The sequence below is a fragment of the Telopea speciosissima genome, chromosome 5 (assembly GCF_018873765.1).
Source record: "Telopea speciosissima isolate NSW1024214 ecotype Mountain lineage chromosome 5, Tspe_v1, whole genome shotgun sequence".
NCBI classification, from domain to species: domain Eukaryota; kingdom Viridiplantae; phylum Streptophyta; class Magnoliopsida; order Proteales; family Proteaceae; genus Telopea; species Telopea speciosissima.
In genome coordinates this window covers 64,099,928-64,115,934 of record NC_057920.1, presented here as the reverse complement: position 1 = coordinate 64,115,934, position 16,007 = coordinate 64,099,928, and the positions used below count along the sequence as shown (strand labels likewise).

Below are 16,007 nucleotides of genomic sequence, written 5' to 3'. Positions count from 1 at the left end.
TTCCAAAACTGAGGGATAAAATCATACTTTCGTTAAACCTCAGGGGTGGTATGTGTAAATTACCCAAATAAAAATTGAAATTTGCATACTAAAATATTGATTTCCTGATTGATGAGGGCTCAGATTAAGGATGTCAACCAATATTCAAAAATCCGTATTTGATCCGCGTTCGTACCATTTAGAAAAATCTGAACCAGTTCGAAAACTAATCGGATACGAATATAATAATCCCCATATCCGACTGATTATTATCCGATTCGTTTAGCAATTTGACGACAATAAAATGTCTGACATATATCTTTGTATTCTTCTATCCAATCAAGTTTTTTATTTTTATAATTTTATAAATTAAGATAATATGATTTTTTTTCCTATATTTTTCTATTGGTTTATATTTATTGTTTCATGCAATGTGATGCATGGAATCACATATCTATTAAAATAAATACAAAAAACAATCGAAATAAAAACTGTAAGAAAATGAAAGACTAAGAAAAATAGAAGAAAGGGTAATTATTGAACTCTCAAGTCTCAACCTTAACGCTCCTCATCAAAAAAAAGGTAAAGATGTCAATGGATAAAGTATTATTCGAATCCATCCGAATATAATCGATTATTGAATGACCCATGACTCGGCCAGCTTTCTGAAAGCAATCAGAGAAGAGCCACACTCGGACCACACAGCCGTGGCCTCTTGCTTCATCTTCCGACTCCGTTCTCTAAGCACGCTCCCTTCTTTCGATTCCATCAACGCAGTCACCCTTTTCTCTACCTCAGCTGCGCTCACTAACCCATCTTCTGATTCCTCCATTGGCATTGCAAACTTCATCTCTTCCACCAAAAATGCTTTGTTCATACGCTGCTCAGCATACAGAGGCCACGCCACCATAGGCACCCCTGCACACACCGCTTCCAAAACAGAGTTCCATCCACAATGAGTCACAAATCCACCAACCGATTCATGATTCAGCACTTCAACTTGGGGTGCCCACGATTTTACCACAAGACCCCTCTCCTTGTTCCGATCCAAGAAGCCTTGAGGTAACAGAGTCTCCAAATCTGGGTCTTTATGTTCCCACGCCAAGTGTTTGTTATTGTCCTCAGAGACCGGCTGGCGCACAACCCACAAGAATCTCTGGCCGCTCCTCTCCAACCCAATAGCGATCTCCCTCACCTGTTTTGCTGAGAACACACCTCCACTTCCAAAACACAAGAACACGACGCTTTCACTTGGTTGAGCATCAAGCCATGACAAGCAGTGATGTACAGCTTCATCACCCTCTCCACTTCGATTTTTAGGACTGGCTATCAATGGTCCGATGCAGTAAACAGGTGGGGTTGGAGCATCTGGTACGCAGAGCCCATCAGTGATAGCTTTGATCAATGTTGACTCAAGACACTCAAAGGTGTTCGTCAGAATTCCTTTTGATCTGCGAAGGTTTAAACCAATGTCTAAGACGTCAAGGTAGAATTGGTGCTCTCGATCCTGCACCTCTTCGGGCAAGTATGAGGCCGGCATGGAGGGCAAGCCCGGGAATTGGAAATGGGTGGTGGGAATCTCTTTGAAGCTCTTAGTGGTCTGGTTGTGAATGATTGGAAGATAAAGAAAGAAGGAGAGTAAGACAGCACCGCCAGTGAGAAAGTAGTAAGTTGGGATTCCAAGTTCCGATGCCACGGTGAGGGCTGGGGTAGTAAACATATCTATGACAAAAGCTCGAACAATGGAGGTTTCCGAGATGGTTTGGAGAGCTTGGCGAACATTTGGATTGTGGAGGCGAATGATTTGTGTGAGGGTCCCATTAGGAGAAGCAGGATTGGTTGGGAGAGAGGGGAGGTGGAGGAAGGTAATGGAATGGGTGGTTTCGGAGATGTGGTGGAGGAAGGCGGTGGCATCAGGAGGGTCCTGAGGTCCCTCTCCGATGAGGACTGTAACGGAGAAGCGGTTGTGGTAGTGGCGGAGGATGAGGTTGCCGAGCTCCATCGTTGATACAAGGTGTCCCATGCCTATCATCGGGTATAACACTATTGTGCCTTCCATTTTTCTTCCTTAGTTTTCTCCTCCTCCTCTTCCTCTTCCTCTTCCTATGGTTGGTTTGGTTAATAGTTAAGAAGGGGAAATTTAAACTAAAACATTCTACAAAGTGGATGATGCTTAACCATTACTGCATTCGTCAGTATTGAAAGTCTTTCATATGATTTTCTTTAACTAATCAGCTATTATGACTCGTCGATTTTTTTTCTAAGCTTGAAGCTTCTAGAAGTGCGTGAACCTAAAGTATAACAGCCATAGTTCACAATCTTCTCGAAATTTTGGATATTTTGGTGGGTTTGAGACGAGATGATAAGTAGAAATGAAAAAAATCCAATATTTTGGAAATTTTGATCATCTCGTTTTGTAAATTTTGGAATTTTCGGTTTTGAAAATGTACCCTACGTTTTGTTGAAATTTCGATTATTTCATTTCGATATGTCGCTCATTTCGCCATTTTACATTTTAAAATGGTTAAATAAAATTCATAGGAAAAATACAATGTTTTGACAAAATTTCAACAAAATTTTGATCTGATCGAAATAACTTTTCGAGACGAGATTTAATAGTATGTATTAATAACCCATATATGGAACTATGGAAGTGGAGGTAGACTTTTCTATTGTAATTTGCGTGTCAATTCCCCTATTGTTGTTTATTGGTAAAGTTTGCCCAGTAAGGAGTTAGATTGGTCTTTGGCTGCAAATGTATGAGTTTAGCTGAAACTGAAACATTAATAGTAGGAAAAACCTTCCACTAATCCTATTCCCTTTATACGTTAAGATTTGTTATGGCGTGATCTGGTCTTGCTAATCTGGAATCGCAAATCGTCCTGCAAAACAACAAGCTTAGGCTGAGGGAGTGCCGATCTGAGCCGATGAAATGAACTCCGATGCCTAAATCAGATCTCAAACACAGATAAACTCTAGGATTTAGAAACCTGAGTGTAGAATCGTCCCCTTACCTGTAGGGTATCTGGCTATTTATAGGTTTTGTGCCTTGGATCGTCATAGGCTTCTGCTGTCGATAAACTGTTGTTTCGATCTAAGGGATGAGTAGGTGGAGCTTTACCTGAGTTGACACTTGTCCTGAAGGGTCATCCCAGACGCATGACCCTAGCTCACGTGGCTCGCGTGTCCTGGGTGAAGTAATCCTGCCATCATCAAGTGCATTGTCTCTCGGTCGTAGTAAGATCGGTTCGGTCACTTAAATCTCGGGTCATTCCCCCCAGATCACTTTGAACGGTGCACTTCAAGCTCGGGTCATTCTCGACTCGTTTTGACCCACTGTCTCATTGGTCGACTTAGGTTACCCCTAGATCCAGGTCGACTGGGCCAACCTGACCTTCAAAGTTGACATGTGTCACCGCGTCAGTGATTGAGTAAGAGTGGTTGTAGCCAGATTCATTGAGTCCAAATGCATTCAACTCAAGCATAGGTCCTTGGGTTCAACTTTTCTGCACCCCTTGGACCCACCCGTATCCGTATGCAATGGATTCATGGTTCTCATGCATTGACCTAACTTTCTAATATCATGTGGGTTTGTGTCTTTATCGTAGGGGCCAAGAAAAATAATATTTTAAAAGAATTTCTTTTTTGAAACTGAAAGTGAGAGGAGACAGCTCCAACGTAAATTGGACCATATTATATGGTATATACTTCGGATCTATTGTGTATCTTATTATACATCCAAGAATGAGAGATAGAATTGAATCAGAAATTTTAATTTTTATCTGACATTTAATTGGATGGTGCCATTATAGTCATTGGATTATTTATTTTAGGGGAAAGTTTTCATACACTGCTGTGTATGCATGCACGGTCGTGTTATCTCTCACAAAGAATTGGAAGAGTCATAAATCCACACCCATTAATTAATGTCTTGAAACTCTCACCCTCTCACATGCACGACTTACACAGCCCCAGTATGAAAACTTTCCCTTTTCCTTTATACAAAACTAGCTCAAACAATTAATGAGATATTAATATATACCACTTATATGAAATATATTGGTAGGTTGTTGGCAGTTGTGAGGATGGTAGATCAAAAAGGATCTTAATGTTCAAAATGACATATAGTCGCTACTTAGATTAGGGTTTAAAACCTACAAACAAAATTATTAACTCTCTCAAAGTAGTCTGACCAAATGATTGAGTTCGCGTCAGGTTATGATCAAGGAAGGTGTTAAGCACCCTGATCCATCTGGTTAAATCGAACTTCATATTCATTTGGTATGAAACTACAACATTCCAAGTCATATGACAGAGGCACTACGATATACTGTATAAAGATAAAGGTAAAGCACAAAAAAGGTAGAGAGAATGAGACCTCTATCCAGCTGCGCTATAGCGTAAGGGTTGTTTTAGGACTGTGGAATGTCGATTAACCTTTTAAGATTGGTGTGTGGTTTGTGTGATTACACTTTCCTCAAAAAAAGAAGAAGGGATGTACGGATTTAGTTCCACATCGAATGTGTGAGTGTGGTGTGTGTTGTGTATATCCGCCATTCCAAGGTTCTAAAAGTCGATTAACCTTTTGGGATTGATGTGTGGTTTGAGTGATTACACTTTCATCCAAAAAAAAAAACAAAAGAAAAAAACACATAAAGGTTATTAGTATACAAAAGGTCAACACAAAGACGAATTAAATATGAATTAAGCTATTGTTTATTGTTAGAACTGTACTTGAGGATGCTATTTTACAAATGCAATATATTACAAAAATGCAACTCTAGCTATTGAGCATAAGATATCATTAACCAATGAAAGAGAAAATGTATCCAATAACTCCAAATCATTCTGTTGAATCCCAGTGACGGAATTTTTCAAACCTCAAGGGTAATAGGCAAGGGTCAAAGTACTTTAAAGCTTACACTGGGGAAGACCCTTAATTTGGTGACGGATGTGCTAAATGTTCCTGAAATTTGCCAAAATTTGGTGTTGGGCTCTTGATCTCCTCAACAAGGCACGACTGAAATGTGTGCAGGGAATGTTTACGTACATGAACAACTCACAGTTGTGCAGATAGAATCTATTCTGTAGGAATGCTCCATCTGAATGGCTGAGTCATTCACATACACTCATGTACGTGAACATTGGACCCCCTGGATTGAAACTAACTTTTGAGGCCAATTAGGCCATAATCATGAAGAGAGACATAATTATGGGAAAGATATATGTATCAAATGAACTGTTTATATTGAGTGTTGGTAATATTATGAATGAATTCCATCGTCATCTTATTTTCTTGAGTCTTATGCTTTAGAGAATGGTAGATTAGGACACCCTAGTGCACCCCATACATTAAAAGGTTATTCAAGTTAAGACTTATAGAAGGAAGTCTAAACTATGGTTATTCAAGTTAAGACTTGTAGAAGGTAAGTCTAAACTATCATTGCACAAATGTCCTATATATGTGGTGGTTCAATTCCTTAATTAAGAAGTATCATAAATAGGTTGAAAGACAAAGTGACCTAATAGACCTAGTTCATAGTGACCTTTGTTACTTTAGGTCACATGACTCGAGGGATGGAAAAATGTACTTTATACCCTTCATTAATGGATTCTCTAGGTATACCAAAGTTTCTCATTAGTACCAAGGACAGCATAAAATGCATTTATGTCCTATAAGGTTAAAGTAGAAAGTCAATTGGGAAGAAAGATCAAGTGACTATGGATCGATAGATCGAGGGACTTGAGTATAGGACTCAAAGCCTTTAAAATTTTGTGAAGATAATGGGAGTATACATAAAATCCCAGTCCCATATTAACTTGAATTGAATGGAGTGGCTGAAAGAAAGAATAGGACCTTTAAAGAGGTTATGAACTCCATGTTATTACATTCAAGTTTACCATTGAATTTGAGGGGGTGAAGTCCTATTATATGCATGTCATGTCCTAAATAGAATACCATATTAAGAGTAGACATGCACAATATCCTTTGAGTTGTGACATGGGAAGAGATCATCTTTGAAACACTTGAAGGCTTGGGGATGCCTAGCAAAGGTTGCCAGCTTGGTATACCTGAACCTGAACCTGAACCTAAGAAAAGAAAAAGGAGAAATTATACTGCCACCCCCTGAGGTTTGTACTAAATACAGAGTGACCCCCTGTGTTTCTAAATTATACAACCGTATCCTTGAGTTCCCACTTTGTTAGTTAGGTGTTATGGTGTTGGTTAAGTTTACCCTCAAATGACTAATATACTCCTTTTAGGATGTGAGCTTACCATTTTGCCCATAGGGCATCCCTAACTTCACACCCCGCCCTTCCTCTGTTACTCAAATAGAAAGAGGGTTTAGGGTTTGAAGGAAGAGAATCATTAGAGGGATTGTTTCACTGCCAATATCCTATAATCTGTGTCAGATTGATGACTCCGGTGGAAGCGACAACATATTTGAACCCTCAAGAGATGGTGATCCATTAACCATTTGGCGGAGAACTTTCTCCATTGGAGTAGATGGTCTTGGAATTCTCATCAATTCAACTCCGATCAGCCCAGGAGTTTGGGGAGAACTTTCTCTGTTGGAGCTGAAGTGGCTGTGAGAAGCAACCATGAATCATATCTGGTTTTGATAGTTCTGTTCAATACTCTTGGTCTGAATAACTTTCTCTGTTGGAGCTGAAGTGGCTGTGAGAAGCAACCATGAATCATATCTGGTTTTGATAGTTCTGTTCAATACTCTTGGTCTGAAACCTTTCTTTTTTGCTTGGGAAGATGCCTGCACCTCGGGTTTTTGGAACGTACTGATCCTAACACTTTGAACTAAATCATCTCATTCCTCATTTAATAATAAAGAACACTGAATTGGTTCAATTTTTTTTTTCATTTATGGTGCTCAAAATCATAAGAGAATGGGGTTTAAAGTACTATGATTCCGACATCACACTCCCATGACTAAATTCTCAACAAAATCCCACGGACCATCCTTTTGACTTTGACATTTGATCTTTATTTCAACCTAGCCATCAAAGAACAAAAAGAATACTTGTCCAGAGTTTAAACAAATGAATCTTTCAAGTTCTGTTTTAACCAAGGTTTAAAAACTCGGGTTTCAACCAGGTTTCGACCTGGTCAAAATCGAGTTTTAGTAGGTTTCGTTCGAAACTTGGTCGAAACCAAGGATTTTTTCTCATTGATGGGGAAATCAAGGTTTCGAACCCAAAACAAGGTTTTTAGGTCTGATTTTTTGTAAGTTAGTCTATTTTTCACATTTTAAACACAATCCATGAATTACATTAACAAAAAATCACTGAAAATGGTATTTGTGGTTATTGATCCAAGCTTACTAACATACGCGTTGATACGATACAAACACTAAAGTAGTATTATAATTAGTTCACATAATTATAAAGTACTCGAACCCTGAATAATACATTGAATCCAAATAAAACATTAAGATGCCCCCCTTTTTTGTTTTAAGAATGTAAACATTGTCTATCATCATCCTTTCAATGTGTATCCTAAAGATTTGCAAATGTATACACTTACGTGAGCGTCTAAAGTTGAGGTCTGAGTCTGACCTTTCACCCACATTTTTTAAGTTCAAACTTCTAAACTGAGATGCATAGCTACGAAGTCAAATTTCTGCTTGAATGATGAGAATTGAATCAGTTCAAGAATTAGGAATTGAACACTAAATCGGTATGATTCAAGATGAATTAGAAAAAGAAAATGACTATGAATCGACCAATTCGGATCCAATTTGGACTATCTGATTCCAATTCAGGTAATAACAGTAAGGATTGGTGGAAATCGGAATAAGTGTCAGTCGATTCCAATCCAAATTGCCCGATTCCCGATTTTTTAAATCATGAAGTAAATACTTTCGGCAATGCTTGATTATTGGATCAACTACAGGGTATTTATTTTGTAAATTCTTATTCAAATGAAGGTTTGCGGTCGAGATAGGTGATTTTAGAACCTAAAGAAGATAAGGTTCGACCGAAACCTGGCCTAAACCAGCCAAACTCGATCGAATAATGAAAATTTTAAAATTCTTGGTGGGTTTTGTCTAGGAACTTGTCGAAACCGAGACAAATTGGTAGAGCACTTGGAACATGAGCATGTTCCAAAGGGGGGTGGTTCGAATCCACCAAGGCCCTTTTTATTCAACTGTTCATAGCATAGTCAGTTATGGGACTAATCCACACAAGAACCCAATTTTAATTGCATCTTTGACATTTGACATATTTTTGTAATTACTTTGCTTATGTTAATGAGATATTTTAATTTTATGCTAAGGTTGGTAAGAGAGAAAAAGAATTTGCAAGTATTTTTTTTGGCATAATTTAGAAGGAAATGACACTATTATAATATCAAATTTGGAAGAGCAGATTTTACCAAACGTCATTTTCGTTTTAAATATGTTCTTCAGATCATTTTTCATACATAGAACGACATTCTAGACCAGAAACACCAAAGAACGTTTCTTATCAAGAACGCCCATTTTTTACTCTGACAGTTACCAAACGTAGCCTAAATAAAAGAAAAGTCCTAGATAAGACTGGTAACTAATATATGGTTGACAATTCCATTGGTGTCTGGAGTGTTAAAGAGGCTGAAATGAGGACAGTGACAGAGAAGCGGGGGTGATAGTGGTAGAGAATGAGCTTGCTCATCTCTATCATTGATAACAATATTGCCTTTGGCACATTGCAGGCTACAGCACCATATGGTCCCTTTATTTTATGTCCCTCTTCTATTCTTCATCTACTTTGTGACCTAATGAGAAAGATTAGGTTATAAGATAAGAAAATCTCACAAGATGGGCATCAAGACGTACTCAATTGCCCAAGGCAGCATCGCGTCTTTTCCTTTGTTCAATCAGCTATTTTGTCCCAAAGACTTTCTGCCTAAAAAATAAGATGGGAGAGGGTATCCCTCAGGATCAGTACTCTCTCTCTCTCTCTCTCTCTTATCTTTTTTGTTATGTTTCACAAGTCACAATGAAATGTTGTTTGTCTTATCACTAGTATTCACTATTTATTGCGGGAAGAGCTCAATCACTAGATGGGAAATTGTACACTTTAAATAAAAATTGAAATTTGACATACAAAAATTCTGAATCCGTCCGAAAACTAATCGGATACGAATATAATAATCCCCTTATCCGACTGATTATTATCCGATTCGTTTAGCAATTCGACGACAATAAAATGTCTGACATATATCTTTGTGTTCGTCTATCCAATCAAGTTTTTTATTTTTATAATTTTATAAATTAAGATAATGTGATTTTTTTTCTATATTTTTCTATTGGTTTATATTTATTGTTTTATGCAATGTGATGCATGGAATCACATATCTATTAAAATAAATACAAAAAACAATCGAAGTAAAAACTGTAAGAAAATGAAAGACTACGAAAAATAGAAGAAATGGTAATTGTTGAACTCTCAAGTCTCAACCTTAACGCTCCTCCTAAAAAAAAAGGATAAAGATGTCAATGGATAGAGTATTATTCGAATCCATCCGAATATAATCGATTATTGAATGACCCATGACTCGGCCAGCTTTCTGAAAACAATCATAGAAGAGCCACACTCTGACCACACAGGCATGGCCTCTTCCTTCATCTTCCGACTTCGTTCTCTAAGCACTCTCCCTTCTTCCGATACCATCAACGCAGTCAACCTTTTCTCGACCTCAGCTGCACTCACTAACCCATCTTCTGATTCCTCCATTGGCATTGCAAACTTCATCTCTTCTACCAAAAACACCTTATTCATACGCTGCTCGGCATACAGAGGCCACGCCACCATAGGCACCCCTGCACACACCGCTTCCAAATCAGAGTTCCACCCACAATGAGTCACAAATTCACCAACCGATTCATGATTCAGCACTTCAACTTGTGGTGCCCATGATTTTACCACAAGACCCCTCTCCTTGTTCCGATCCAAGAAGCCTTGAGGTAACAGAGTCTCCAAATCTGGGTCTTTATGTTCCCACGCCAAGTGTTTGTTATTGTCCTCAGAGACCGGCTGGCGCACAACCCACAAGAACCTCTGGCCGCTCCTCTCCAACCCAATAGCGATCTCTCTCACCTGTTTTGCTGAGAACACACCTCCACTTCCAAAACACAAGAACACGACGCTTTGTCTTGGTTGAGCATCAAGCCATGACAAGCAGTGATGTACAGCTTCATCACCCTCTCCACTTCGATTTTTAGGACTGGCTATCAATGGTCCGATGCAGTAAACAGGTGGGGTTGGAGCATCTGGTACGCAGAGCCCATCAGTGATAGCTTTGATCAATGTTGTCTCAAGACACTCAAAGGTGTTCGTCAGAATTCCCTTTGATCTGCGAAGGTTTAAACCAATGTCTAAGACGTCATGGTAGAATTGGTGCTCTCGATCCTGCACCCGTTCGGGCAAGTATGAGGCCGGCATGGAGGGCAAGCCCGGGAATTGGAAATGGGTGGTGGGAATCTCTTTGAAGCTCTTAGTGGTCTGGTTGTGAATGATTGGAAAATAGAGAAAGAAGGAGAGTAAGACAGCACCGCCAGTGAGAAAGTAGTAAGTTGGGATTCCAAGTTCCGATGCCACGGTGAGGGCTGGGGTAGTAAACATATCTATGACAAAGGCTCGAACCATGGAGGTTTCCGAGATAGTTTGGAGAGCTTGGCGAACATTTGGATTGTGGAGGCGAATGATTTGTGTGAGGGTCCCATTAGGAGAAGGATTGGTTGGGAGAGAGGGGAGGTGGAGGAAGGTAATGGAATGGGTGGTTTCGGAGATGTGGCGGAGGAAGGCGGTGGCATCAGGAGGGTCCTGAGGTCCCTCTCCGATGAGGACTGTAACGGAGAAGCGGTTGTGGTAGTGGCGGAGGATGAGGTTGCCGAGCTCCATCGTTGATACAAGGTGTCCCATGCCTATCATCGGGTATAACACTATTGTGCCTTTCATTTTTCTTCCATTCCTTAGATTTCTCCTTCTCCTCTTTCTATGGTTTGGTTATGGTTAATAGGTACGAAGGGGAAATTTAAACTAAAACATTCTACAAAGTGGATGATGCTTTGCTTAAAGCTAGGGATGTAAATGGATATACGTAAATCCGTATTTGATCCGCATTCGTATCCGTTTAGGAGTATCCGAATCCGTCCAAAATTAATCGAATACGAATATGATAATCCCCCTATCCGATCGATTATTGTCCGATTCGTTTAACAGTCTGACATTAATAAAATATCTGAAATATAACTCTATGTTTGTCTATCCTTTTAAGTTACCTTATTGAATTTTGTTATCTTATTTTTATAAATTTATAAGTTAAGATAATGTGATTCTTTTTCTAGATTTGCTATTGGTTTATATATATTATTTTATGCAATGTGATTTATGGAATTACATATCTATTAAAAAATCAAAAGTAAAAAACGTAAGAGAATAAAAGACTAAGAAGAGTAGAAGAAATGGTAGTTACTGAACTCTCAAGTTTCAACCCTAACCCTCATCATAAAAACGATAAATATATCAACGGATAGTCGAAAAATCATATTCGATCCGTATTCATATCCATTTAGGAGAACTTGTATTTAAAAAATCAGTATCCGAAAATTATCCGAATTTGTCAAAAAATCGATAGGATATTATCCGAATCAGTCCGAATATAATCGGATACGAATATGATAATGCCACTATCCGACCGAATTCGATCCGTTTACATCCTTACTTAAAGCAACACTGCATTCGTCAGCATTGAAAGTCTTTCTTATGTCTTTCTTTAATTGATCATCTATTATGTCTGGTCAATTTTTTTTCTAAACTTGAAGTGAACCTCACGTATCATTTTTCATTTTTTCATGTGTTTGATATCATTTTTGAAACTTATTAATTTCTATTTAAAATAAATGAAAACATCCCAAAATGATAATAGACTTGATTATGGCCAAGCATTAAAAACCCTTTCCTTCTGCCCTAAATCCAGTAACTACTAATCTGTGCCACCAAGTCACATGCCATTATCCCAAGTTCCTCCATAGCCCTTCATCTTAATACCAGCCAAAACCAGAAAAAGACGAAGTGAATAGAAAAGGCAAGTGCAGTAGTGGACCAGAGACCAGCCACATGTAAATACTTCAGCAGTAATACACGATTTCATGACCCAGACCACTCAGAAAAAGCCAGCCAAAAGGATCCAGATCTCCTATGGCCCAGCTGCCCGTAGCAGCTTGTGCGATGTGATAGGGCCGCTCGTGAAATGATCGCATTACCTTCGCTCAGGCAAGACGCTGGGCAGGGGATAAGGCAATTATTGCGCGCACGACCCAATCTGTACCGCACAGGCTGCTATGGGCAGCTGGGCCATAGACGATCTTAATTAAAAAAGTATAGAAGGAATAAAATAACAGCTGGAAACAGGAAAGTGAAAACAAACAAAAGAAACCATTTGAAGAAATCGACAAATGGCAACCATTCACTGCAAGAGACAAATATATTTACGGGCTGAAATTGAAACTTGAAACCCACACCCAATAATGGAAGCTCCTCCTTTTAACACATTCTCTTCTCCAAAAGCCGCAAAGGTAATCTCTCAACAATCTCACCACCAGAGCCTATGAGCCCATCCCGCATTTTCAATTCTGAAAATGTTGTTCTTCCACAGGAGCCTCCAGGTACAACCTCTTTGATGGCGGTACAGGATTACTTGGGAGAAACCCCAAAAGCCAAGATGGAAAACAAGTCGAAAGATCTCTTTTTCTACTTCAATGCCTGATCTTTCCATCATGTTCCAAGAGAGATTAACAGCGTGGTTGACTCTTTTGCCCAGAAAGCCTTGTCTCTAACGTGTGAGACAATTTGGTCATCTTCCTCTCTTTAGATTTCGGATTTATGTAACTCGGACTCTTTGTGTGGACACGCTTCAATAAATAAGTTTATCTTTCATCAAAATAAAAAAAAAATTTGTTTGTAGGATAAAAAGGGGTGGGAAACTTGTGAGGGTGGATCCTACATGTTATGGGTTGGGTTGACAAGGAAAGGAAATAATGAAATATATATTTTGTAGTGGGGTGGGATTTAGTGTGAGAGAGAAGGAAGAAATGAGGGATTCCATGGGAAAGGATGGAAATAGGAAGAGGAGAGACATAGGTACCGTTTGACAATGTTACTTTTCTATTGTTTCTGTGCTATTAATGTTTCCAGCACACAATTAGCACAGAAAACGCATTTGAGAAATCTGTTTTGTTTCACTTGTTTTTTATAACAAAAATAGATATTTATAACAGTTTATGAATTTAAAAACGTTTTTGTAATAACAACAATTTGTTGTTTTACATTTTTTGGATCAAAACCAAAAACTGTTACCCATGTTTTGATAGAGCCCTAACGAGATCCCTCGATGATTGCTCATGTCTCCTTAACGATATCTCTCTCTCGCTCATCTCTCGCATCGTCCTCACCGAGATCCCTCGACGATTGCTGTTGCTGTCCCTCCACCGTCCAGGTAAATCTCTCATCATCTCTCTTTCTCTCTCTCAACCTCCTTCTTGAAGAAAAGGTATGAACTCCATCTGCGGTCTGAACTCCACCTGAACTCCACCTGAGAAACGGTGACAACCTCCTCTTGAAGAAAGGTCTGAACTCCACCTGAGATCCTGGTAGCCTCTCGCTCTCACTCTTTGAGAAATGGTCTGAGATCCAGGTAGCCCTTCTCTCTCAACCTCCTTCTCCAAGAAATGGTCTGAACTCCACCTTCACCGAACGGATCGTACAGTGGTGCAGGAAACATCTCCGTCTCTCTATTTTGCTATATATCTGTTCATCTCTCTCTGTTTCTCACCTCTCTATCTCGCTCTCTCGGTAAAATCTCACAAACAAGATGACATTTAAAATTCCAGGTGGGTTTTGTCTCGGAACGTGTCAAAACTGAGACAAATTGATAGAGCACTTGGAACATGAGCATGTTCCAAAGGGGGGGGGGGTGGTTCGAATCCACCAAGGCCCTTTTTATTCAAGTGTTCATAGCATAGTCAGTTATGGCACTAATCCACACAAGAACCCAATTTTAATGGGATCTTTGAAATTTGACTTATTTTTGTAATTACTTTGATTATGTTAATGAGATATTTTAATTTTATGCAAAGGTTGGTAAGAGAGAAAAAGATTTTACAAGTATTTTTTTGCATAATTTAGAAGCAAATGATACTATTATAATATAAAATTTGGAAGAACAGGTTTTACCAGAAACACCAAAGAACGTTTCTTATCAAGAACGCCCGTTTTTTACTCTGACCGTTACCAAACGTAGCCTAAATAAAAGAAAAGTCTTAGATAAGGCTGGTAACTAAATATATGGTTGACAATTCCATTGGTGTCGTAGAAGTAGGGGCGACTGCCATCTTAAAGAGGCTAAAATGAGGACAGTGACAGAGAAGCGGTGGTGATTGTTACACCCATGCCCAAAAACCCGAGCTACTTTGAACTTTGGTTGTAAGTCCGAAACCCAAACCCTAACCCGAATTCGATTATAGATCCGGAACCCGAAGTCGTGGCATCGAGTATATTATGGAGTTTTGGTTGGGTGTTCGATTGGGGAAATGATGAAGAAAAAATCTTTACAACAATGTGTCATGTACCAGTAAAATGACAGATACGTCCCCTGTGTAGTTGCAAGACCCATCGACAGATGTATGGATCGTGGTAAGTTTCATTCACTGACAAGCATAAGCCGTGTTGGATATTTTAAACTTATATATTTTTGGCGAGAGTGTGTTAAAGAAGGTGGGGAAGATCCCCAAAGAAAAGCCCTAGGATTACATGGGCAAAAGGCCATGATTGAGGCATCGGAGGTGTAAGTACCGTGGTCCTCGCCATGGACGAGGTTTTCGCAGCCTCTTTGGCGACGAGTGAATTAATATGGATAATATTATCATGTATTAAAATGACATCAGGGGATTGGGATCATGCATCAAATATATTAAAATAATGTGAAGTCGCCACCTAGGGTTAGGGCCTAGGACCCATTAAGTGTAGTCCTATCCGTTGTGAACAGAATCGGGCTACATAACTTCATATGGTCCGACCAGAGGTTTGGGTAAGGGGTCAGGTTACGAGTGTGGGAAGGTGTTAGGCACCCACCTCGCCCAGTCGAAACAGGTCTCTCTATAATAGATGCTACAAAATAATGAATATTCTCTCTCTTTTATTACGGGGGGAACATTATGTATGCTATATTATGACATTATGAACTACATTAAATCTACAACATATACAGTAAAATGATAAGACGATGGGAGACTACATCGAATCGATGAAAATGCAATAATTTTACCTGTGTGAATGTGTTCCCTTGGCTCAGGAGAGACGGACGAACGGACCGACGCCGATTCCTTTTGGGCAGAATAACGGCTCTTTTAAGGGGCTTGGTAGTAAACAAACAGACAGAGTAACGTCTGTGACGGGGGTTTCGCTTGTTATCCTTACACTGACGGGATAACAAACTCTAAGAGCAAAATCGCTCTATTATCAGACGGGTAATCGAAGGATCTACCCACGCCAAAAGAGCTTTACTCATTCACACACTCACAAGGGAAAGAGGGTGAAAAAAAGGAGAAAAAAGGGGTGAAAACCACCTATGGAGGGTCTCCCTACCCGAAAAACCTCCTTTTGAGGGGAGGGGGACCCTCCTATTTATAGGGGGAGGGGACCCCCAGCCTGGGCCGGATAAGACCTCCGTGGGCGACGTCATCTGGCTAACGTCGAAAGTGGTCTTGGCGCCGTGAAAAAGTACATATGTGCCGTAGGAACCCTCCACGGTGCCGTGGATAGTGTACTTCCCCTCATTTCATTTTTTGGGCCCAAATGGGCCATTTTTGGATTCCAAATGGTTTCTGGGCTTATGGGTTAGGTGATTTTGGGGTTCATAAAGGGAAAAAACGCGTCACCCATCATCCGTGTCCCGTTGTCATCCTCACCAAAGGTGGTGACAAAAATTGGTGTCTACAGGAGGCAAGCAGAGTCTTGCATCCGACCTT

The 16,007-nt window shown here is 39.6% G+C and overlaps 2 protein-coding genes across 2 annotated transcripts; both read right to left on the bottom strand.

Moving 5' to 3' along the window:
* Positions 1 to 613: 613 nt before the first annotated feature.
* Positions 614 to 2,062, bottom strand: LOC122663260 (UDP-glycosyltransferase 88F3-like). The gene has a single exon (XM_043858945.1). The coding sequence runs from the start codon at positions 2,036 to 2,038 to the stop codon at positions 614 to 616; it is 1,425 nt and encodes a 474-aa protein (XP_043714880.1). The 5' UTR covers positions 2,039 to 2,062.
* Positions 2,063 to 9,516: 7,454 nt separating this feature from the next.
* On the bottom strand, positions 9,517 to 10,946 carry LOC122663258 (UDP-glycosyltransferase 88F3-like). The gene has a single exon (XM_043858944.1). It carries the CDS (start codon positions 10,936 to 10,938, stop codon positions 9,517 to 9,519), a length of 1,422 nt encoding a protein of 473 aa, XP_043714879.1. The 5' UTR covers positions 10,939 to 10,946.
* Positions 10,947 to 16,007: the final 5,061 nt, after the last annotated feature.